The sequence below is a fragment of the Rhea pennata genome, chromosome 12, assembly GCF_028389875.1.
Source record: "Rhea pennata isolate bPtePen1 chromosome 12, bPtePen1.pri, whole genome shotgun sequence".
NCBI lineage: Eukaryota > Metazoa > Chordata > Aves > Rheiformes > Rheidae > Rhea > Rhea pennata.
In genome coordinates, this window is record NC_084674.1 from 8893393 (window position 1) to 8918703 (window position 25311).

Below are 25311 nucleotides of genomic sequence, written 5' to 3' on the forward strand. Positions count from 1 at the left end.
TTTCAGGTTTGCTGATCTAAGTGAATTGCTGGTCTGATTTATATCTTTATCATGGAAACCTCTGCGGGTGATTTGGTCCCATGTAATTTATCTTCATTTTAAAGATTTGTGTATTCATGTTCATCAAACATCCTTTGTTCTTGCACTTGGGAGAGAGAAAAGCAAAGTTATCTTCCTTTCCTCTCTTCACTCTTCTCTTCAAAGAGAGTACCAGCCTCTTCAGACTTTTCTCATCCAGAACTTTATCCTTCCTTTCTATACATCCTTTTTCTCTTTCCAAGAGAACCAAACAGACCACAGTACTCCAGCTGAAGGCCTACAGTTGCTTTATTGCACGACATCATAATATTTTCAGGATTATTTTCAAAACTACATTCTTTAGACAGCCCGACACCTTGTGTCTCCTCCTTTTATCTGCTGCAGCATGCTGAGCAGAGCTTTTCACCAAGTCATCCACAATGCTGTTCAGGGCTTTTTTTCCTGAGTGGTTACACTTGATGTAGAACCACTTGCTTTGTAGGTCTTGTTTCTACTGGCAGCGCTGAGCAGTGCTGACTTCGCTAGTCTTGGAAAGCAATTAGCTTTGCATGTTGTTCTAAGAAAGATGTCAGGCCCCAAAGCAACCCCTGTTGCCCTGAAATGCTGATGAGCCAGCCCCCCGATGCACTTTAATTCCCACTCCAGCAGGAAGCCATCACTCCACTTTTAAGCTTCTGAAATCCGAAGAATGTGGGCCAGCACCAGCGAGTGCAGAGAGCAGGACGGTGATTTCCTTTGGACCATGGCCACCAGTGCTTTGAGTCAGCCGAACTTCAAAGGGACACTCAGTGTGCCTGGAGCAGCTTCGCAATGACGCGTGTCTGATCGGGCTGCATCAGGATTTCTTTTTAATGAAATAATGAAATCAGGAGCATGTTAAAGCCCCTGATTTAGCTGTTCAAATGGGCACAAACCTGTCTGATAACAGAGAGGAGGGAAGCAAAGTCTCTGAGGGGCAGTTGTGTGCACAAAAACACCCTTGCTTGGCTGCCCTTTGAGAAGCAGCTTTGTGCTCTGCCAGGCATTTACAATGCGCACTTTCTATTGCAAGTGTTAAGTTGGCAACTGGCCGGCACTCCTCATTTCACCACTTTTATCAAAAGAAGAGCTGGAAAAAGCTCCCAAGCCCTAAACTGCTGGATGGGCAGCTGAAGCCATGGGAATACATCCTGGCCCTATTGAAACCAGTGGCAAAATTCCCACGGATTTCAGCCGTGCCAAGATTTCATCCACCAAGAGCAAGGAGGGGAAGAGCTGTGAATTACAGCAACACTGAACAAAGTTTGTGAGTTTTTTGATGAAAATGAGTTAGAAATCAGTGAAAGCAAAAAGTACCCCAAACACACGGAGTGGCTGCTGCCTTGCTGAGAGCTACGGCTTAGAGCAGGGCCTCTGTGGGGCTGCACAACCTGCCTCGCAGTGGCAGGCTCTAGGTGCTGTTCACAGTTCAGGCCCATCCATCTTTCTACTACCATCTTGCATGGAGGATCTATGTTCCTGGTGCTGTGGAAGATTTTGGAGGACAGTTTTCCCTAGGCTTTGCCCTTTTCTTCTATTGGTGCAGCACTAAGGGAGCGTTCAGGGATCAACAGGCACAGCCATCCCTGCTGACCATCAGCCTTGTGTGCTGAGAACAAGAAAGGGGCAGGGATCCGTCCCCAGACCAGCAGGTATTTATACCACTAACACCTTCTTTCCCACTTACACCTTTGGTAGGTATTTTTATCACTAGCCTCCTCTTTCCCACCTACAGCTTTGCAAAAGGTTTGATTGAAACTAATGGAGAAAAAAATATATAATAATGCTAATCTCTGATCATCAGGTTTTGCTAACATGCAGTCTTTTGCAAGAGTGATATGTTGGAGGCCACAGTTACTCAGTTACTCTGTATAACCAATAACAGCTTCAGATTCTTGCCAGAGAAAGCCTTAATCTCATTCAATACAAAGAGTATTAAATAATGATGATGAATAAGGAAGAAATACAGACTCTATTGGTGTTAACCTCAGGCTTTGGAGAAGTCACTAAAATAGTTTTTTAAAGCATTCATCAGAGGGTCAAGGACATTTTGGTATAAAAAACCCTAGCTTGTTGACTCAGCGGTAAAGTTGAAAATGGTGGAATATAAGATCATAAGCAGTGCTCGAATTTGGCAGCTGTATGGACTAAATATGACTAAGGAATGAGTGATAGAAATAGAGCAAATAATGAGGGTGAACAGAGCCATTTGTAAAAGAATTTTCTTGCCTAAAGGTTAATGGATGTAAAGGAAAGTCATCTCACTGCAAAGCAGTGGAGACTTAAGTGAATTTTCACCCAGTAATGTCACCTGAAGAGTGGTATGGTTGGAAGAGGAATGGACATAGGACTGTTATTTTGAAGACAGCTGTGGTTCTTCTGTGCTTTTATCCATACATACACATACCCTACAGTCACAGAGTTAAGCCACCTAAAAGGATACACGTGGATACCCCAGGAGGAAGTGGATAATGCAGTGTGGTTCTGGGAGAATATACTGACCATGCTGGCGTTGCTGTGACTCGCTGTCTGAGGAAGCTGCTCTGCTTTGCAGGAGAAATGAGTGGGTGGAATAAGCACATATGTGGCCTGAAAGGTTTATTCGCCTCTTCGGACAGTTTCTTTGATTAGCCATGCACTTCTGTTGGTATTAATCTGCACTGCTCCACTGAAATCGTTTGTGTTGCGCTGATATACCCTAGCTGGAGACTGTCCCATCATTTTCTCTCTGCATGAAATAAAAGTAGGGAGTCCTGCAATGACGCATATCACAGTATGTGATACAAATTTTACTTATTGTGCTAATGCAATGCCTATATTTTATGTGCATTTCAAGAAGCATGTGCAGATCAAGAAGCAAAGAGAACTTGTAGGGGAACTAGGCATGGGAGGTAAACCAAAAAATGTTGCACAGAGGAGGATGTTTATGGGGACTCACAAGGGTGATGACAAATCCTTGGGAAGTCCCTCGCCAAGTACACTGACCTATCTGAAATGTCGTCTACTGCATCCAGTCCTATCTATAAACAGAAAATCAAAGTAGCTTCGTGACAACCTGATGCGTAACAGTAGATGAATCATTTTAGGTAAAACTTTCTGAAAACTTGAAACAGTGTACCTCACATGGAAAATGTCAAAGGGTTAGTGGTTGACAGGGCTGTATGATTCTGAAAATGGAGGTTTGCAGTAGGCAATCTCAGTGAGATGTTGTTGCTGGTTTGCTACTAGTCACATCAGTCCACCATTGCTTCTGGACTGGCTTACCTGGACAACTGCAAATTCTTTTCCTATGGTCTTTCCTTAAATGATTGCAAGATAGAACAAGATAATGCACTTCTGTTCTGCACAACCCCGTGAAAAATGACACAGTGGGTAGAGCAGCCAAAGAATGTGTAAACTAATCTCAGAATAACAAGTGTATATTAAAACACCAAAAAAAGCTAGCCTCGCCGATGTGAATAGAAATTTTTAGGCTGACTTATACGGAAGAATGCAGTTCATCTGATGTAGTTTTATTCCTCGTTAAAACCTGTTTAGTGAGTATTTCTTCTCTTTAACATTGTTGGTTTTGATGTTTGCAGGTTGTTCTCCACCCTACTCCAAATAGCCCAAAGCAGTCAGAGTGGCACAAAATGACTGTTTCCAAAAACTGCCCAGATCAAGATCTGAAGATCAAGCTTGCAGTGCGAATGGATAAACCTCAAAACATGAAGCACTCTGGGTAAACACTTGCCTTGATTTGGACTGAATTTGTTTTGAATGCATATTAGAAAATTTCTTTTTTTTTTAAGATTCTGAAAGAAAAACTCTGACTCTCAAGTTCACAAAATATCAGAAGAAGGGTAAATATAGAAATAGCATTAGTTCAATCATTTGTAATGCACTTTACATGTTCTTAGTATAGTCTCTTTAATGCATATCAGCTGAACAGTTTAAATTTTAAACAGGATTCCTTGGGAAATTGTTTTCTGTAAGGAGATAATGAGTCAACTGCATAACTCTTTATTGATAGGTTGGTATAATTTCCTAAGTTACTCTGATTTTTCCTGATTGACTTCTCAGAACTGCCCCGCCCCCAAAAAAACGCTTCACATTTTGCTTCAAATAAACTCTTAAGTATGAAGAAATGTGATCATCATTATTATTTGCACAGAAATACATAGTTGCCTGTAATAGGGGAAGAGAGCGTAGCTAGGAATAATGATCTGGAAGGTTAAAAGGGAAACCTCTCCCCTCCAAACATGCATATCAGAGGATTTTTGGGTAGGGAGGTCTCCAGTCTCCTCCTGGGATTCAGTCTTCCTGCCTCACAGGGGCAGACAAGATTGTGACATTTTATGGCAGAAATGAAGTTTTCAAATTCAAACTGATGTAATTCCTTTGCTCTTTAATGTGTCTTGAGTTGGCCAAAAGGGAATCATCCCTGTCTTTTACTGGCTCCAGGAAGCAAGCTCTGATATACACTTTTTGCTAGTATTGTAATTACAAATTAAATCATTCAAGGGAAGATACAGCTAGTGCCATTGGCAAGGCTTACCTCTCTTTACTCTTTAGAGCTGTGGATAAGATGAAAACTTACTACAGTAATTCTCTAGGAAAGTCATTGGTTTGATTAACTCTTTTTGCAATGTGTTTTAATACTATAAAAGTAACTTTATTTTCATAGTGTTTTGTTTCATCATTATTAGATGGATTGAATCACTCATCTTTCTTTTAATTCCTTCTCTTGTCTTCTCTGCTAATGAAATCAGAGCCAATAGGCACATGCAAAGCTTGATTTTTCCACCATGCAATCACAGGCAGCAAAAGCAGAAAAGAACCATTCACATGCCGTGTTTGTTTCCCTAAGAGCATCTGATAGCAACTGGTCTGAGCAGCCCTGCCTTTTGGCATGCTTTCTTCGCCTAATATTTGATTTGCAAGAGACTGCTTAAAACTATGCGGTTTATAATTTTCACTTGTTACAATAACTGAGGCTGTCTTTCTCTTGATTATAGTTGCTTTGGCTGGTCCATTAATGTGCATTACAGATTATTTTGGCACTTGCTCTATAACTCAAGACTTCATGAAAATCGAGTTCTGCTCAGTTGTGCTCCTGCATGTAGCCATGCACAAATATTGGAGTAATTGACCATTTTGAAATTATTCTGCATTTTCCCATACATAACCAAGAGCAGAATCTGGCCAAAGTCTTTTCCATGTTACACGTTCATATACAACAACACGTATTATTGTGCAGTATATACATGTATACACTGATCAACTCTCTGAGCATTTTACACATTTTGTGTAGGAGCTTTCTAAGCTGCCTGCTGTTGAAGTTCTAGTTTCAATACTTATCAATAAAACTGGCTTTATCTTCTTGATGTATAAGCTTAGCTATTTTGTGATCAGGATCTCGCTCATTCGTGGCATCTTATTTAGGTCTCCTGGCAAATCAGAGTTACTTCAGGAAGGAATATAAACAAATTGGCCTTTGTTTTTAATGGACTGTATTCAGTAATACCAAATCATAATAGGATATCCATTAGAGCTGATAGAAAGTTGTCTAAAATGGAATATAAAGATGAAGTTAAAAGATTACATCCAGCATCTCTAATTATATTCCAAGAGCACTTTCATGATTCTAGACTCTGTAAATTATAATAACTTTTTATGTTGTAATTGTTAATTGGTTAATATGTTGAACTCTGAAACTATTCTCTTATGCAGAACTAATAAAGAATCAGATCTTGGCCCTTCTGGATTCACTAGCGAAAGTCTGAGTATCTCTGGGACTAGGACAGATATTTTCCATGTTCTTGAACTCTAAGCCCAGGACTAAGTGCCCACATTATCATGATATATGGAGTTACATGGCTTAAGCATTCACCAAGAATATGTGCGTATGTTGGATCTATTCTGGCACGAAGAAGCACCAGCATAACAAAAAAAGGAATTGTTTTTCTATGTGTTGTTTCAGAACCAAAGTAACTATAATGATACAGAAACATATTAATACTGAATGCTGTCTTTGTGTTTATATTTAGTATGGCATTTCCACTATATTTACAGTATTTCAGCACGACAGCTGTTGCTTCATCACAGAGATTAAATGTTAATTTTCATACTAGTTTTAAAAGTTTCTTCTTCATTTGTAAAAGGTAGTGGATTCACTCCCCCTTAGAAAGTATTCAGTTTGCCTGAATATCTGTAGCCAAGCGATTTCTAGGAATTCATCTTAAGCTGCTCAGCACAGTGACCTGGTTTAGTCAGTCCAGTGTTTACTGGGATCCCCTGAACTGGTTTTGATGTATTAAGTAGCCTCTGTTTGACAGCTGCCATCAGCCAAAAGGTTTTGTGAAGGCTTAAAGCAACTTGCTGGGTTTCTTTTCCTTAGTTCTTTCATTGTAAATGTATTCTTCACCCATCTGACCATGTAGTAGCTATTCACTAGTATTGAAGGGCTTCTAAATTCTGAGCAAATTGTAAAAGACAAAAAGGGAAGAGAGAAATAATGCTGTGTAACATTAAGACTGGGAACCTTTTGTGTCGTTTTCTTTACAGGTTACTCTGTTAGGCTAGAAATAAATACATTCAGTGATACTGCCTAGTTTGAGACTCCTGTAATTACTCCTGCTTGCGCATTAGCTTCATTTTCTAGCTATAAATAAAAAAGCAACAGAACAATATATAATCACTTGTGTACTGAATTCACCTATTCTTTTCTTCTAGATATTTATGGGCCATTGGTAAAAATGTTTGGAAGAGATGGAAGAAACGTTTCTTTGTCCTGGTCCAGGTAACCAGTTTAACTAGAAGCTGATCTTAAATCATGAAGTTTGTTGATTTAAGTCTTTGTTCTAAATGTTTTCCGTGCTGCATAATTGATGCAGAATTGTGGTTCTGCATAAGGTGTTTGTTAGGTCAATGCTTTTTCTAAAATATTGTACATCTTCTCAAGGATATCTCAATTACAAACCTCTAGCCGTGAGATTCCTGAGGCAACTGAATGCTTGATGAAATAGAGAAACAATTTTAGTGAGGAGTTAATGAGACAAGAGGAAAGCTCAGTCTATTTTGGCTGCAGGTACTTCAGTGTAAATGCTCTTTTTTGCCTCTGGGTAAAATTTTAAGTTCATTCAATCTACAGAAGTTTCATTGTTGGCTACATCAAAGTCAGTATTTCACTTTATTTTCCCTTCATGTTCATTACTCTCTCATCGTTTGCAGCTCTCATTGATCATTTTTCAGTGTCTTTCTTCTTTTTTTTTCCTTTCTTTTTTCACTTTCTGCCCTCTCAGTTTCGGCAGATTTGTATATTTGGTCAATGTTAAGAATTTCAAAGAAACAGGTAGAAAATGTACTTTAAGATCTGAAAGCGTACAATCATTACTTGCACATTAGATCTTCCCTCCCTTCCCCGTCCCAAGGGCGGCCTGAGAGTGCTGCATAAGCCACAGAAGTCAGGGGCCCCAAGGTTGAGTGGCTCTATCTTCACACTAGCCTCATAAACAAAGTTGCAAGAGTCCTCTCAGGTCCCGCTCTCCCTCGCTCCTCTCTGGGTTCCCCAGAATTTACTATCTCTTGAGTATGAGAAGAAAAGCCTCGTGCAGGGTCCTGTGGTGAGAAAGCATTGTCCAGACCATAGATGCTCTGACAGAGAGAGTAACAGGGATCTGACTATTGTCTTGTGCCAGCACAAATTGAAAGCAATCAAGTCAAAGGGTGAAATCCTACTTGGAGCATCTGAAGCAGATGGCAGGTCTGCTCCGGCGGGGCCAGGATTTCACCCATGTGTAAGAACAGAGCGAGGTGCAAACCAGATGCGCCAGACTCCACATTTCCGATAACGCACCCTCGCATGTTGATTTTTCTGTGCCAGTAAAAGGGGAGGAGTCCATGCGGTCCATCTGCCACATTACACAGCTGGTTTCTCTGGTTCTAAATCACCTCATGAGAACTGACTGGTTTGTTCTGAGTTAATTATTAATCTAAGTTCAGCTGTCCCAGGAGGAAACTTGAATTGCATTCCCTGCTTCTCACTGCCACTTGTATAGCACTAATCCATGTGACAGGCAAGAAAATCCATCCTGGAGTGGTAAAAAGGATTTATGATTTACATGACATGATACATGTAAGTTAGAGCCCGTTTGGAGAGACCAGCTCAGCACCTTGTCCAGTAACCAAGTGCAATCAACAGGGAAAATTCAAGTGATCGTTTTGGACTCTCCCTTCTGGATGGAGTCAAAAAGGCCACAGAAGAGAGGGCAGGGTATTCGTGTAGACCAGTAACAGGAGACGCCTCGACCTGCCCAGGCAGTAGATGATTTAGATTTAGATTTAGATTTAGATTTAGATTTAGATTTAGATTTAGATTTAGATTTAGATTTAGATAGAAGTGATTGGCTTAGGTTCTGTCTAATCCGTTCCCAGAGGATCTGATTTGCAAATGCACTCACACTGCAGGAATCAGCCAGGTCCCATGGTGAGGTAGGTAGGTAGGTGCCTCCTGGCGAGGAGGTCCCGTGGTGAGGTAGGTAGGCAGGTGTTCTGCACCTTGCTGGGGACCCCAGCATCTTGCAGGGCTAGACCTCTGGAAATGAATCTCGCATTGATTCACATTTAAGGGCCAACAGAGGCTACATTTAAAGAAAGGCCTCTTGGGACTGTTGTGTAATGATCCTGTTCTTGCACAGAAGATATAAAACCATACACTGAAAACGAGGGATTGCTTTTCTACATGCATTTGCTGTGTCTAAATTTGAAGTGCTGTGGCAGTATATGATCACCCATAAAGCAATTAGTATTGCTTTATCCTTAGGGAAAAAGATCAGATTCATTTCTATTAGACCAAGTTTTCAGTCACTTTTTTCCTTGTGCACAGGGATTCTTTAAAGTAGAGGCCTTCTCAGAGAGGTCCTGTGTGTGATGGAACAATTTTTCTTTCCTAAAATAGATTCTCCCATAAATAAACATAGTGATACTCCTGTGTGCAAGGATTTGCAGGTTTAGATCCCAGGACATTAATTCCTGTGTCTCTCTCAAGGTTTTCTTCTGGGCCTTTTTACATAGTTGCAGTTACATCTTCAGTTTTCAGTTGCTAAGTATTCTTGGCATAGAATTGAAGCTCTCGGAGTTAGAACATCCTTTCTCTTGTTACTAGATCTGTGTTCTTCAGCTCACTGATAAGAGCAGAATCCAGCCAGAAAAGCAGTTCATTTGATTAAGATGAGCAGTCTTTTGCCCCCAGTGAGACTCCATAAACCACCTTAGAAATTCCAGCTGCCACTGCAGCTCCTCTCTTACATTACCGTTTGCTCAACATTTGGTGCAATGTAAAGTGTTCTGCTGTACATCAAATATAAACAAGAAACACTCTCTATGCAGTCCCTCAGATGTAGTTTGAGCATATTGAACATGTCAGCAGGCAATAAAGATGGAATAAAAATACTTTGCTGTCCGTATGTTTGTCATTTGCTTTTCATGTAATGCAAAGGATGGGTGCTGATACGAACAGGGATTGGAAGCGAAAGTGTTGATGTCCAGAATGCTCTGAACTCTGCTGAACTGCAGGCAGAAAATAACCCAGGCAGAAAGACAAGCTGGCTCAGTTACGTAAAGAATGGACAAGGAGCAGCGCGTGTTCAGGAGCTCGGTCATCCACACCAGGCTTCTGTCTGCACCAGAGCTGAGAGAGGGCATCCAAAGTGTGCTGTCCGTTTGGGATTTAGTGGTCTGCTCAGTCCATAGCACTGCCAAAAGGCACGGTTGTAAGTTTGGATGAATAATTAAATATGTTTCCTTTCTGATCCCTTGTCTCTTTCCCTTATCTGTAGTATCTTCTGTTATAACTTTGTCTACCTTCCCTTCCATTAACCTCCTGCTGGTCCTGTGCCCTGTCCTACCCCCATTCCCCATTACAGATGGAGGCAGCCAGTCCAGCCTCAGTTCTTTTCGTGCTCTTCCATGGTACCACTCTACCTTGTGGTACCAGAGGTTAAGAAATACATGGTAATAAATACTCAAACTCTTCATATCCATCTAAACAAGGCAAAAGGTGCCAAACGGCTTAGGCAGCACCGTGGAGGGAGGTGTTGATGGCAGCTTGGCTCCTTTGTGTCAGTGGTGCCTCACTGGTATGAAAAGAGGCTTTGCGCAAGTACACAGAAGGGGAGCTCTACAGGGCACGTTTCCATTGCTAGTTGGCTTCTGTAAGCACTGGAGAGAAGGGGAAAGGAGCAATAACTCACTTGTAATTTGGGCAGAATAATCCCTCGCACCTTCTGTGTCTGTGTAGCTGTGAATGCTCTACAAGAGAAGAGATGATTTGTTTGGGTGTAGTGGGTGAGAGCAGCTCCTTTGTGCCATTTCTATAGCTAGGCCTCGTCTCTTTGGTGCATGCACTCCCATGTGGACTTTATTCCGCCCTTTGGTGAAGGTTTGCGGCATGGCGTGGCTTGCAGGGCTGGTGCATATGCTTGCTCCTCCAACATGTGCCAGTGCGCTGAGGGGGGGTGGTTTTCTCTTTTGAATGAATCGCAGTCCTCTCTGCACAGTGCCCACCCTTCTCATAGACACCCTTTGAGATGAGCAGCAGAAGAGCAGAATACTGATTAGATGTAAATTACATGGCAGGGACTCATTACTTGCCTAATTTTAAATCCTGAGATATGCAGTGTGAAAGCGATGGCAGAATATGGCCCTGAGCTTGGATGGAAATGGTCCACAGCATCACAAGTGAGGAAAATGCTTCGTAAAGGCGACAGTAACACCAGTGGCGGTGGTAAGCAAAAGCAAGGAAAGAATGGAGGGCAAAGTTCTCTGTGACTGTTTGAGAGAGGAACTGTGCATCCATCACAGATGTTAGAAGTGCTTCCTAAGTTGCTGCATCAACTGGCTGAGCACAGCATACAAATTTCAGCCCGTGTGCCAATTAGACCCCTGAGCGTGCAAAAGCTGGAATTTCTTCCTAGCTGACAGAGCTTGTATTAATTATTTGCAAGGTCTAATGTGCTGTACTGGAAATAACACTATTGTTGGTTTTGTTGGGCTGGCTGGCTTTGCAAGAGGAAATTTCTTGTAATGATTCGTAAGGGCAAGTGAATTAATTACACTGAGATTTCAGACTGAATCTGTTTTTCTCTTGTCATAACCCCATTTCTGTGCTTTGGCAGCATATGGGAAGTAACACTCTGTGGTACCTGGATGACATGTCTGTGGAATAGCTTGAAGCAATTTTTGGCTGATTGTGTCTGATGATGTTTGTAGCATGGTGCTGGAACCAGATCAACTCTCTGCAGATTAAAACCAGTTGCAATGTCTATGCCTGGATCTATTGTTCTAGTGACAGACTCCCTGAACTCATTATAATTTAGACTAACAGTGACAGTTCCTGCTTTCAGCAAAACTCAGCTGATTCTGAATAAAAAGAAATGAGTAAGTATTCAGTAACTCCAAATAACCAACAGAACTTGAGAATATTCAGCAAAATCGCAGTATCCTACACTAGCAGTCCTAGATTGTAGTCCTCAAATCAAGGTAAATTACCCATAACTGGTCCCCATAATCATATTAAATCATATTTTCAATTCAACCTTTGCTGAAAACTGGGCATGGGTGGTGATTCTTGAGGAGCCTTGAGTGTTGAGGATTTGTTTGGGAGCTGCTGGTTAAACAGACATCAGAGCCCATTCGACTTGGTTAAGGTGGATCCTGAGTATGTACTCTGCTCACACGGGCTGGCATAGCAGGCACGGTTTCCCTTCCTGCAGACCTCCCTGGGAAAACACGTACACACCTCTTGGTTGAAGGAAGATGTTAGAACAACTGTTACATCCAGTTTAGGGATGAATGAATGTGCTGAGATGTGAAAACTGTTGTTTTCACATTTGTTTCTTTAAGCTAGATCGTTTCCTCTGCTCATTTGTGTCAGTAAAGGGCTGGGGAGGCAATGTACATCTGGAACCAGAGGACAAGAGTCTCCCATCAAAGTGGAAAGCTGTATTACAGCTGGCAGTGTCTTAGCACAGTTTCTCTCCCTTGGGATATAATGCATGCTGTTAATCTAGGAAAAGTCCATTTAAGAATTTAACCCAAGTGGGGCGTTGATATGTCAACAGTGAGAAACGGGTGAGTAACTGACTGAGTTGTGTTCTGCTGGAAGTGTGAGGAACAACAATTAACAGGTTTGAACAGGATTCTCGGAAGAGCAGTGCTAGCCAGAACAGAAGTATTTGGTGGTAAAACAAGGATGAAGTCAGTGCTGGTTAATACTTATCCACTGTATTTAATAATAACTAGAATTATATAGCTGGTGACAGAATATGGTCAAGTGCCAAGAAAGTCAGATCTAATTTAGCAGCCTAGGAAAAGTGAACTTTGGCATTTGTCTCCTGCTGTCTCTATTTTCCCTTGCCTGATTTTCTTTGTTTCTTTTTCTCTTTTTTCTCATTTTCTTTTCCTTCTGTTCTTCTGCCTCAAATTATATCTCAAAATAGTGCTCATTTTTTTGTAATGGACCAGGCAGGGCAGCCTTGGGTTATTTCCCTTCTTTTAGTTTCACTCATTTCAGCTTCCTTAGATGCTCCTTTTCTGTCCTTCATCTAATCCCTGGATGAAATCCCAGTTGCTTCAAGAGTTTGTCCCTTTCTGGGCAAAAATTTTCGCTCAGTCTTCCTTCAGTTTCCTCTTTGTATCCATGTTTTTTTTTTTTCAATTACTCAAACCATTCATCTTGCCCATCCCATCTGCTCGCTTGCTCTCATACTCAGCTATGGGTTTGGTGTGAACTCAGCAGGCTGTAAGATGAATTTCTGCTATTAACTATTTCACTTGTCTGGCCACTTCTAGGCTTCCACAGAAAGCAAGCTTTATAAAGCACAGTATTTTCTAGAGGGCTGATGCGAGGCAAGCTGCAGTCCCACCCGATCCTACAGTGCTGTTCAGCAGAGAAGCACAGTTGTTACATACAGAGCATTCCAGGGTCTAGTTTTGCAGGATTTTTCTTTACCACCACCCACAGATGGAAGGAGCCATCCTTCACTGGTAGCCGGGGCATCAGCTTGGTTCTGACTGCAGGTAGTAAATGCTGTAGGCAGCCAGATAGGAGTCAGCAGGTATGCCGGTCCTTAAAGTCATTAGCTCGAGTTGATAGGTGCAGGCACTCTGCACAGCACAGTTGACACCTTTTCCAGAAGGCATCAGTAGCAAACCATTATCTCCTCCTTCCAGCCTAGTCTGACCTTGCCTTCTGCCAGGCACTTGAACAAGCTCCTGGGCAGTCCTGAACTTAGGCTTTGGACTTTGGCTGTATGGACAGAGAGTAAGTAGGACATGATGCCAGATAGGCCAAGGCTCATTGCATGTTGTACGCTGACCTATAGATTTCTTCTCATAATGACATACAGCAGCTTATTCCAGGGAGAGCGTGCGAGTGCTAACAGGAGAGAGCAGCTCACTCTGCGTCTATCCCAGGATGCCTCCTCCAAAGTCTGCTGTCTGTATCTGTCTTTTTTTAACTTTTAAAAGGAGAGTTACAGACTCGAAAATGTGTGTTCCATGTATTGACATGGTTGGCTTATTGATATGGATGAAGAATATTTTCTGGATCCAAAGATGAGGTAAAATGTTTGTACATGAAGAAGAGCCTGAAATTTAGACCTTACTTTGTGGGTCAGAGAAGATACTCTGAACTAATGAATTAATTTTACTTGTGGCTGTGGAGCAGCAACAGGAACAAAAATAGTCTAATCGAAGCTGGATTAGTGTAACTCATTTCAGGAATTAAATTTATTGTGGCATCCCTAAAGTACAGGTGTCTAACAGGGACAAACCAAATCCTCACCGCTGTGATGAAATGAAGCGTCTTCCCCGTAAATAAAGCGCATTCAAGAGCTCATCCAGGAGATGGCAGCAATATACTGCAAGTGTAACTGAATGAAAACTGCAGGAGTCGTCTGAGTATTGTGCTGTGGGGCACTCAGCTATTTTTAGATTTCTTCTTGTTAATCGTTTTAATTTTTGTGTTGCCGGTAAGATGGTAGGCATTCAAAGTTCACAGCATGTAACATGCACTAGTGTGCTCCTGCAATTGGTCTGTTACTTGTCAATCTTTCATCAGTGCTTGTAGTTTTAAGGAAGATGCAAGATGCTTAAAGCATCACTTTTAGTCTTACTCCCACAGGCGTGTTAATGATAGGGTTTATTCTTAGGTGGTTTTTGGAGCCGTTCCTGGAGTAAGGCACGGCGCAGGCAGAGGCTGCTGAGTGCAGGCTAGCAGCTAGCAGAGGCCCGTAGAGGGCAGCAATATACCGAGCACCGCCTGGGAGACGCGAAACCAGAGAACTGGCTCTCCTGCTTTAAGTAAATGGCATTTTATTAGCGATAGATGCCACCAAAATATGCACTGCATGTGTATTTGTAAGAGAGCAGTTTATCCCTAGTTCGGAGGCAAACTCCTCAGCTGCTTGGCTGCGGGGGAGAGCGCAATTGCATGAAGCCCTTCTTTCAGGACGTTTCCTGAATTCCCCCCAAATGACGAACAAGATCCATTGCCATCCACAAGAGTTTTCAAGATCCCTCTGAAGTCAAAGTTTCCTCCAGAGGTCAAGAAAATGTCCACACTAATAAAATTATGTAAGGAGTCCAGGATGTGACACAACCTTAACAAAGTCATTTGAAATCATTTGACAGTAAATTTCCCTGTAAGTTCCTAGCCTAAAGCACGGAGAATCCTTTGCTCTCCGCACAGGCTTCTCCCAGACGATCCACATTGCAACATGCAAAGTCTGAGCTGGGTCTTGATGCGGCCTGATGGCCTCCCGAAGGCGAGCCGGGAGCGTGGCAGAGCCCCCGCGGCTGGGAAGGCTTCCGTCAAGAACTTGACATTGAATGTATCGTGTCATGCAGATGGTACCTCAGAGGAGTGAGAGCTGCCATTTACAGCACTGATGACAACAACTGCCGAGATCAGTGGGATCTTAAGATTGCTTTAATATGACTGGCACCTAGCAATTTAGCTCACATTGTTTGTGACAGGGTGTCACTCTTGCACTTGTCTGGGAATGAATGAGTTTTTTAAAGCGTGTAGCTTTCTCTCTTGGAGGAAATTAAACCACTGTACATACTGATGCTGAGAATTAGATGCCAGCCATAGCAGGCTGTATTAAGAGAGTGCTTTGCTAATGCGTGCTAAAAGTTTAGGCTGTCTCAAGTGGGCAATATCCATGAAAATTAAAACTCCCTCTTCCCCAGTTACCGTAAACATGCCGTAAATGTGCAGCGTTTGTAAGCACTTTGGATTAACTTGTCGTGGTCGCCTGGTGCCATCTTAGCTTTGTGGTTTTCTTCAGGTTAGTCAATATACATTTGCTATGTGCAGCTACCGGGAGAAAAAAGCTGAACCTCAAGAGCTGCTGCAGCTTGACGGATACACTGTGGACTACACCGACCCACAGCCAGGTACGGGAACCAGCGGCTTACGGTTGCTGCAGGAGGTGCTCATGTCTGTGACGCTAAATACAGCTCCCCAACTGGAATCCTATTTCTCTGTGCCTGTAGCTGCACTGGAATCAGTATTATAATAAATATGTTTGTGTTTATGCTGCTCATTAGCTATGCATGACTTTGCTATAAATAGGTTTAAGGAAATGAACTGAGAATTGCACATTAAGAAGGAGAGACTAGTCTTTTCTGGGGCACCTAAGTGGATAAGACACTTAAATCCCAGTGAAATGCAAATGTGAGCAGAATGCTCAAACTGAGTAATAATCCTAACCTCTACATCCAGATTATAGTCCTTAAATAAAAAGTTACAATTTCATTGTAGGAAATATTTGTGGGACCAACCTTTTTTCCCTATTGCATTTTCTCGGGGATAAATGTTTGAGTAGAAGAGGCAGAAAAGTATCCTGGTACTTGGGTGTACTTGTTTACATGGTGCTGAGACCCTTTTGCAAGTGGAGGAGCACCATATCTTCTTTTTTTCAGTGGGGCAATGCACTGAGAATGGTGTTCCTCACCCTGCCCCGGATAATAGCACCCCCTCAGGGGAGATGAAGAAAGAAATAGTAGGTTTTATTGTCAGAACTTTGACTCCAGGTTTGTACCAAAGTCAAGGAGACAAGATGATGGACACTGAATCAGGGCAAAGATAGAAATAAGCATGCGCCCCCTGCCCCAGGAAAAATAAAAAAGCAAGGTCCCAGGAAGCCGCTGTCAAGGCAGTGACAGTGATGCCGCAATGAAAGGGCGTTTTATCTGAGAAAAGGCCGGGGCCTTTTGGCCCAAGCAGCGTTTGTGCAGCGTTGAGTACTAGTGCCCTCAACATCACGACTATGTGCCTCCCAGCACATCCCCCTAAAAACCCTTATGCTCCATTTTTAACCAGGCTCAAGCAATCCAACCTGCACTGTACCTGCTGGCCAGCTGCGGACGGTGGGTGGGTGAGAGAAGCGATTGACCCTGCGCCTGTTGGGCACGTTTTGGTAATCATAGTGCAGGATGTTACCCAGGGCCCTGGCCAGGTCACTCTCGGATGGGCGGTGAGTTTGGCACAGGGAAGTGATTCAGCTTAGCCAGGAACCCGGAGCAGCAGGGGCTTCGCTGGGGAAACCCCTGTAGCGCAGGTTGCAGGGAGACCAGGCGAGGTCTCATCATTGGCCTCAAAACCTGCAAAATTCTTGCCCACTTTTACAGCTTGCGTTCCTCTCCTGCCAGGTTTGGAGGGCGGCAGAGCATTCTTCAACGCAGTGAAGGAAGGAGACACGGTGATTTTTGCAAGTGACGACGAGCAGGACCGTATCCTGTGGGTCCAAGCCATGTACCGAGCCACCGGCCAGTCTCATAAACCTGTGCCGCCTACCCAAGTGCAAAAGCTAAATGCTAAAGGAGGAAATGTGCCCCAGCTAGATGCCCCAATCTCTCAATTTTGTAAGTAAATAAGTTCTCTTAGAGAGCAGAAGTCTTTGATGGAAAGATTTTCTGCACTAATGTAAATCTGTATTTGCACACGTTTTAAGAATGCGATACAAATTTATTTCATTATCATTAAGCTGCTTTTTACATCAGTGGATTCAGAACCAGTTAATTTGTGTGTTTAACACAACCAAACCCGAGAAGCAAAATTCCTTGGGGAAACTGTCAATGAGTATTTTAAAGTGCAATACTTGATGGAGGAGAGCCTGGGATCTGAAAGTCTGAGACCCAGCCTTCTTTCTGCACACGCACGCTTCACCCCCACACAATAAACTGCAGACCCAGATCAGAGCGCTTCATTAGTGCCATTAGCTGTCTATCAGATGTATCACGTGCTCAGAACTACAGGTGCAAATCTCGCAAGTATGAAATACACACACAAAAAGAGGTCTCCTGTTGAATATTCAACTGTAGGAAAACATATGGTATTTTTAACAGGTTGCTTTGCAGGCCAGTTAGATGTGAATTTAAAGCAATCATCTTTTAAGTCAGAGCTGTGCTGCATGTCCTGTGCAGTTATACTCAGTTTGCTTAATTTGAAATTTAGAGCAATTTCTTTTGTCTTGCAAATGTAATTTGATTATAAACTAGACAAATCCCTCCTCACTCATCATTTAAGTGATTCGAGGGAATCAGCATACATACTGAAAGGAAGAACAAAGTGCTCATTCTTATTTAATGTACCTCAGTAGCATATCTCGTATCCCTCTGCTGTGTAACATACAACGTTTCATGTTAATTTCAATAAAAAGTAGGTGTTAGAATAGAACATAAGTAAAATAAGAAAAAGTTCTAATTAGATCATGTTTCTACACTTTTAAAATCCTCTCTGCAAAACTGCTATTATTTGGAATATTTTGTTACAAGGAACTCGGAAAATATACCCCTTGCAACATCTGCTTGCTTTTAAATATCATTTGATCTTCTTTTATATTGGTTTAACTTTTTCATGTCGGTATCCAAAATAGCGATGTAAGACGTACATCTGTGTGAGCAATGTTACAGCGGTAAACCACTACTTTTTCTTTTTCTTTTTTTTTTTTCTTTTTTTTTTAATCCTCCACATGTTTGCTTATTTTGGGCTCCCTTTGGCCTTACATTGCTTCTGACATGAATGAGAAAGTAGCATGGTGCAGTTTGGCAAGCACGGAGTCAGTATTTTCATTTCAGTGATTCTCATCCTGTTTGTCCTGTTCAACTCATTGACTTAGAGGGTGAAGGGTGTAAAGGATTTGGGTTCTCGCCTCTCAGAAAGGGAGGTAGCAATTGGGCTGCTACAAGTGAAAAGTTTGATCTCTGTGATTAGCCATCAGACCTGGCTGCCTTATGCTGATCTGAATGCACTCACAGGGCTTGTGTTCATCTCAGTCTAGGGTGTTTAATCAAAAGCTTCTTGGAAATACCAGGCATGGGTCCTTCTCTCTGCATCCATTTGTAGTGGAAAGCATTTACGTTCCATGGCTGCTTTTTTAAGTGCTAAAAACCTGCAGTGTCGCAGAGGAGAGAGATGCAGGTTATAGTTCCTTCCCCTAATAAGTGATGCTGAAGGATACTTTCAGCTGATGATAACATCTCTTACGGGACTGTGCTGTGTGGTTGGTGCAGAGAGGATGCACTCTTGTTCATCCCAGTATGACCCTACAGATTAGGACAGCATAACAACTTCGAACTGGGGAACTGCCTTTCCTTCCAACCTTCTCCCATCCTGCATATGTCAGGCCTGGAGAATTTTCTGCTGGGTAAATTCATGTTCATTTATCGTGTTTTCAGTTTACTGGACCGTTATGTGGAGTCATGTTGAGGAGAAACCAAGCCTCCTTCCCAGAGACATCCCAGTTGCCTGACACGGTCCACAGCAAACCTCTGCCGGGACCCAGGGGAGGGATGGGGATGCCCCAGGCCTTTAGGTGTGCTGTCACCATGCAGGGAGCTGAACTCCCTGTGCATAAGATAACTAAGTTGTAGAAGGGATAGCTCTCCTGGCCCTTGCCAGGGGATGGCCAAGTCAGTAACTGAGCCCAGGAGTCCTCTCCTCATCTAAGCACAGCACAGCACGTCTGCCACTGACTTGTGCTGCTCATGTTTGTGCAGACCTGCATCAGTCTGGCTTTGATCAAAGGCATAGGAATGACACAAGTTTGACCTTGCTTTTTCCATCTCACTTGCCTGTCAAGAGGCAGGGGTCTCCCCTCCTTCCTTCCAGTGAAAACAGCCTGGATTTCACCCCTTGGCTCCTATAGGGTGTCAGGGGGCATCCTGACCCTGAGGGAGGTCAGTATCTGACCAGTTTCTCTCTTTTGTCCTCATGCTAATATAGCCCTGAATCTGGATCATTCGGCCTCTTTTATGCCACCACCCTCCTTCCATCAACAATATATGTCTTTCCCAGAAGCTGGGCAGCTTCAGGCTCCCCTTATTGCTGCAGGCACTAGGAAACCCTTAAAATTATGGTGTACCAAAGCATAAAAGAGGGAAACCAGTAAGCTCCTGAACCTGGTGACATCTTGCAACATTTGCATCATCTGGGCTTGGCAGATAGAGAGTGTTTTGTCCTCAGTCTTCCTCCCTTCTCCTCCCTTGGATCTAGAGCCTCTTGAAAGCTTACTGTGCACAGGACTTTCATCCTACAGGAGGAGGGGGAAAGCATGCTGTAGTACACAAGTGTCTCAACAACAAGATCTATCCGGTTTTCATATTTTAATGTTTATATGTGGCAATATTCATTGCAAAAGTCATTGGGTGCTGAAGTTAAATAATGAAGAGCAGAAGTGAGTCATGCACAGCGCATATGATGGTCTATCAGGAGTCTTAATTATAAAAATACGTATCTTAAGTCATCAAGTCTTTAAATTCAGACGTATCAAGTATTGCATTTTTAAAAGGGTCTTGGTGTGTTATTGGGTTTTTTGGTTTGTGTTTTTTCCTCTCTCTCTTTTTTTTTTTTTTTTTTTGCCTGCAGAAAGGTAAGGACTTTTTTGAGACATTTTATTCTTGTACATTTGTCTTTATACTGGACGTATTTTTAGTGTTTATTAGAACCTATGGTAAACGAAGGATTTGCAAAAAAAAGTAAATGTTCAGCAATATGACTAGTAATTGTTGTTATAGCTTTCATGTTGTAGCAGTCGGAGATGGCACATGCGCATGCATGCACATGCAGAAAACAGTCCAGCCCTCCACTCCTGTTATGGAGCTGTCGGTTAAGCAGAAACTTGAGAATAACTTATTTCGCTGTTGAGAAAACTTGGGAGTACTAGTGAATTCATTTGGTTCCCACTTAATTTGACTTAGCAAATAGAAACTTTATACAATATTGAAATTTTCATCTCTAGTTTGATAGCAACACTTGACTTGGAAGTAAACAGACAGCTCTAAACAAGGGTGGTATGTGTTTTATTTGCAATTTAAGTACTGAAAAAATAGATCCTGCTATTCATTAATTTTTGTATGAGTCTACAATCCCTTTTATGTGGGTGAACAATACCTGTTAGTGTGAAAAGTTTTGCTTTTTTTTATTTTGCTACAATTTAAAAGAAAAAAATCCATTAACACAAAGCTATGCTTTTCTCCAATATTTGCATTATAAAAGAAAAAACCCAAAACTGTTCTTGTTTACTGTTGAAATCATGCACAGTATTATAGTTAATAATGCTGCCAATACATATTACACCTTTTGGCAATATTTAAGCTTCATAAAAGTGGTCACTTGTCTGACAGTACCAATCTCTGTTCGTTTTGTGTTAGTGATACATTAAACAAAATTTCCAAACATGCTCAACATTCTTTTTTTTTAAAAAAAAAAAAAAACACTTTTTAACATGAAAGATTGGTCAGTATTTGTTTTACATACCACTTGTGGTTCTATTTCATTTTTAATGTCTGTTTATATTTAATGACTGTTGGTCACACCATATACAAAGAGTTGGTTATTTTGAGAATTTATAATGATTTGTTCCTCCATAATAAGTAGCTAGGTTTATTGAGCTTCATACGAAATTTTCAGCTGTAAGTGTTCTTTTGGTTGGTTTGGTTCTTTTTAAGTTTGTTTTTCATTCTTTGCTTGAACCCAAATATTTAGCTGCTAGGTTAGGGCTCCTGTCTGCTTTCCTGAGCCTTGTTGCTAGTCTTTATGTTATTCTGGTTTGTTCCTTCTTACCCTGCTAACTTCTAGCTGGACTCAAGGGTAAGTGCTTCCCTGTAGCTAGCACAGCTCAGATAATCAGACTAGATTATCTGACATATGCAATGTGCTTTTTTTTTTTCTCTCTCTCTCTTAAATCTTTCTCATGTTTAGATTTTGTAGTAAAAACTTTCCATGTTATTTTCCTGAATTTAGGTTTGAAATGTAAGTTTCCATACTGAAATTAGGATGCATGTGATGTTTGCATAATTGCCTTCTCTCCTTGGCTTTCACATTGGCATCAAGTGATCCTCTTAGTAAAGCCAATCATTAACATTTCTATTTTTCATTCCAAGATGTAAATATTAATTAACATCACAATAAAACTGTAAATAATACCTCCTTTTGTTTCATGGAATTTACATCCAGTTGACTGCTTACTGCCTGAAAACAGATCATTTTGCACTCTGACAATATCGTTTTCTCTCCGTTGCAATGCTTAGCTGGGCGTAGCGCTCCAGCGGCGCGGGGCTAATCGTGGACACCTCAAAGCGTAGAAAGGTAGGGCAGAAAACCTGCGGAGGCCCCGCCGAGCAAGGCGAGGTGCAGGACTCCAAAGGAGCCCAAAGCCCGTGTCCACACGTGCCTTGCGATAGCAAGCCGGAGTCACCAAGGCGTGACAGCTTCCTCTCACCTAAACCCAGGAGGGGATTATTTCGGCAGCGAACGGCAGCTCTCCGGTCTGCTCTGTGTTTGGACGAGACCGGAAGGCTGACCCACGCTGAGTTAAATCCGTCACTCACAGAGGGGCTGCTGGTCTTCCCCAAATTGTCGCAGAGCAGTCGGTGTGGTGTGGGTCTCAAACACCGATCAAAGCACTGCTTTCTAAAGCATAAGCTAGGGGAATTGCTATTTTGCCCCTTAATTTTTGCCTTTTCCTATTAGAATACCTACTTTAAAAAGACAAAAGCCTGAACTTACGCATTAAGAGAGATTTTCCTAAGTCTTTCTTCAGTCTTAAATATACAAATTCTGCATTGGTGCTAAAAGCTTGCTTCTCCAATACCTGGTGAGTGCCTGCTTCCCTTAGGAGGGAATAGCATCAGTGGGTCACGAGAGCTGGCAAATATGTATCCGGAGTATCTGAATGCAATTATGAGAAGGAACAGGTGGTGTCATCCCTCCTGGCCATCAAACAAGACTCCTTTTTCTTCTTTTTCCTTTTGTTCCTTTTTTTCTTCCTTTTTCTGTGTGCGAGTATGTGTGTGTGTGTATAAATATACCCTTGGGTAGCAGGCAGAATTCCTTCTCAGCAGACACTTTCTTTTTTCTTTCCTTTTTTGCTTTCTAAATGTTTGGATTTCCAAAGAGGATTCTTATCAGACTTTACCACAAAAAAGTTAATTTGATGGAAATACAGATTTTTGCCTCTCTGAAAGAAAGAAAGAAAGAGTGAATGAATGAATGAATTTGGGTTTGGCAACATTACATATATTTGCACTACAATGCATTGCTATCCTATTAGATTATTTTAATAGTTTTGTGCTTTAATTGCTTTTTTGTTTTAGATAGATAGAGGTATCATGAGAACGCTGCTGTGTCTTCTGTATTGTCAACTTGCAGATGCTTCATTGCAGGAATGCAGAATTAAAATGTTAATTCAGTTCTCACATAACTTGCATGAATTTAAAAATAGCCTGTAAATCACTTCTACGTGCTTTAAGAAGCATGGGGCTCTAACTTAACGAAATATAAATTCGCAGTCATCTAATTCAAAGTATTTTTAAATAGTTATAAAAATGCTGTGAAACAATGTTTTGTGTTATAAATAGCTGTTTTCTAAAATACGTTTTTAATTTATCACATGAGGAAACATGTAAGTGCATACTACAAATCCTTATTTATTTAGCAGCCAAACATTAGATAACTTAGATTTCAGTTCACTGCATAGCGTGTGTCTGGTGATTTACAGGAAAATCCTTAACTGTTTATTAAACCTTTAACTCGAGCAGAAAAGAATCGATATTGGCAGCAGGGGAAAAGCGGTAAAACAAAGGACTAAAATACAGATTAAATTTAAAGTTGCCTTCTAACACGGAATAAAACGACAGAGGAGGTTGTAGAGAGCTGGCTGAGGAGCAAGTCGAGTCTGCTGCAGAGGCCGCAGCTCTTGGCAGGGTGGAGGAGTAGCGCAGCGAGGGGCGCAGACCTGGACGCACGCAGCTGCGCTCTGCAGGAGTGGCAGTGCCGCGGTGTGCGGAGAGGAGGGGAGTTGGTAAGTCACGAGCCGGCGCTGCCCGCAGCTCGCTCGCCAGCAGCAGGACGGCACTTTAAGCCCCAGCGTGGGTTGGGTTTTTTTTTTTTTTTTTTGCCCCCCTCCCCCAGAACCCCGGTATTTGCTAGTTCGACGCGGCCGAGCAAAGTGCGGTTTCGAGGCTCTTCCCCGTGGTACGGCTCTAACGAGCGCGTCCGCTGGCTCCGCGCAGTGTGCGGGAGCGCGGGAGACCTCGGCGCTCCTCCAAGCGAGCGGCCGCCCCGCCGCCTCCGGCCGGGCTCCCCCGCGCTCCCGCTGCTCCGCGCGGCCGCGGCGGAGCCGGCCGCCCGCAAAACTTGTCTGGCCGTGCCAGTGAGGACTTTTCCAGAAATATCTGTAAATGAATAGCTGCCATCAATCATTGTCATTCCTTTATTTCATGTCTCCTGATGAGGTTGACTAGTGTCATTGTTTGTTACTGTCCAAACCACATCTTCATTCTTGTAATGTCAAGCAGATATGACAAGCACACATTTTCCAGATGAGTAAGATACAAAGTCACCTTTTAATTTACAGTTTTTGGTTTTTTTGGTCCTTTTTTTTTTAATAAACAAATGTGTTGTAAGATTTACCGAATGTTTGGTTGCCTTTGGTACTAAAACAAAGTCACTCATTAATGAAAAGAAATTAATCTGGAGTAAAAAATTCTTACAATAAAATGGCTACCTATAGCCTTTTATAACAAGAATTCTTTTATGGAGCTTGTCCCCCATTATTAAATTCACTGTTTGCAGAACAAAATCTGCCAAAATTATTGCCATAGCGAAAGAAATGCAGAGGGCAGTGAAATATATTTTGAAAATCCAAGAACGAGATATTTGAGATCTTCCTTGTTAAATTACAGCTACAGTAAATAAGCAGAAGGGCAGCCCTCATAGGACAGCATGGTGGGACCATCCTTTGTCATTATTATTGTTGTTGTTGTTGTTATTTAAATCTTTGCATTCCTGACACTGACAGATTTTTAAGACTCAGATTTCAAACACTTACACAAAATGTGTGTTTGACAGAGGGCTAGTTAACGCAGTCAGTCTAGAATGCAAACTGCAGAAAAAATGAACAAAATGAAAATAAAAGCAGTGTTCAAGAAAAGACAGCAACGCAAATCTCAAAGCGCAGCATAAAAGGCCAGAGGCTGTAGTTTTCAAGAAGACTTAGGGAGTCTGCGCTGCCCAGGTTAGCTTTGCTTACAGGCTCCCTTTTGAGACCACCATCGAACACCTTTCAGCTGCATTTGAGTGCAGCTAGTCCAAACACGTAAGGTAACTTCTGTGGGCCGCAGCATCGTTTTGTCTGGGGCCCTGAACAAAAAGCACCCGCTAGCTTGGCACGGCAACTTGGAAAGGGATTGTAAATTACTGGAGCATCATACAACTTTCTTTCTTTGGTTTTCTTTTCTTTTTAACTAGAGTAATAGCACAGGGTCAAAAAAGCAACCTCGTTCAATTGAAACAGTGGATTTAAAGCATTTATAAATCAGTTGTACACTTTGGATGTGAATATTAACCATTTTCATTTTGCAGTTTGTTTAAAATCTCATTCAAACTGTACAAGCCATTTTGAAGGAGGATGGATTATATATAAAACTGTCATTTCATATGCAGATGCAGTCATTATTTTAAATCACAGATCAGCTGTCTAGAGTGGAGGGACAATATATTTAGATCTATCCTTTTCTTTTTGTGTTTTCTAGGAAGAGTATTGCTTTCAATATAATTTGATTTCTAAATTTGATTTTTTTTTAAAATGATTCCTTTAGAAAAGATCAAAATGCAAAAATAAATTGCAAGCCCCATGGTGCATTTGTCACGTACCAGTTAATTCAGGGAAGGTAAGTTTAGCATAGGTTTGTCCTTTTTAACGT

At 41.9% G+C, this 25311-nt stretch overlaps 1 protein-coding gene across 8 annotated transcripts in view; it reads left to right on the forward strand.

Annotated features, from left to right (window-relative positions):
* CADPS (calcium dependent secretion activator) overlaps positions 1-25311 on the forward strand; it is a 239860-nt gene that overhangs the window by 122810 nt on the left and 91739 nt on the right. For all 8 annotated transcript variants that reach the window (XM_062585365.1, XM_062585363.1, XM_062585362.1 and 5 more), the window contains exons 8-11: positions 3639-3778; positions 6772-6838; positions 15390-15498; positions 16756-16968. In XM_062585365.1, the coding sequence (XP_062441349.1) occupies positions 3639-3778; positions 6772-6838; positions 15390-15498; positions 16756-16968 (529 nt within the window). The remainder of the gene's footprint in view (positions 1-3638; positions 3779-6771; positions 6839-15389; positions 15499-16755; positions 16969-25311) is intronic.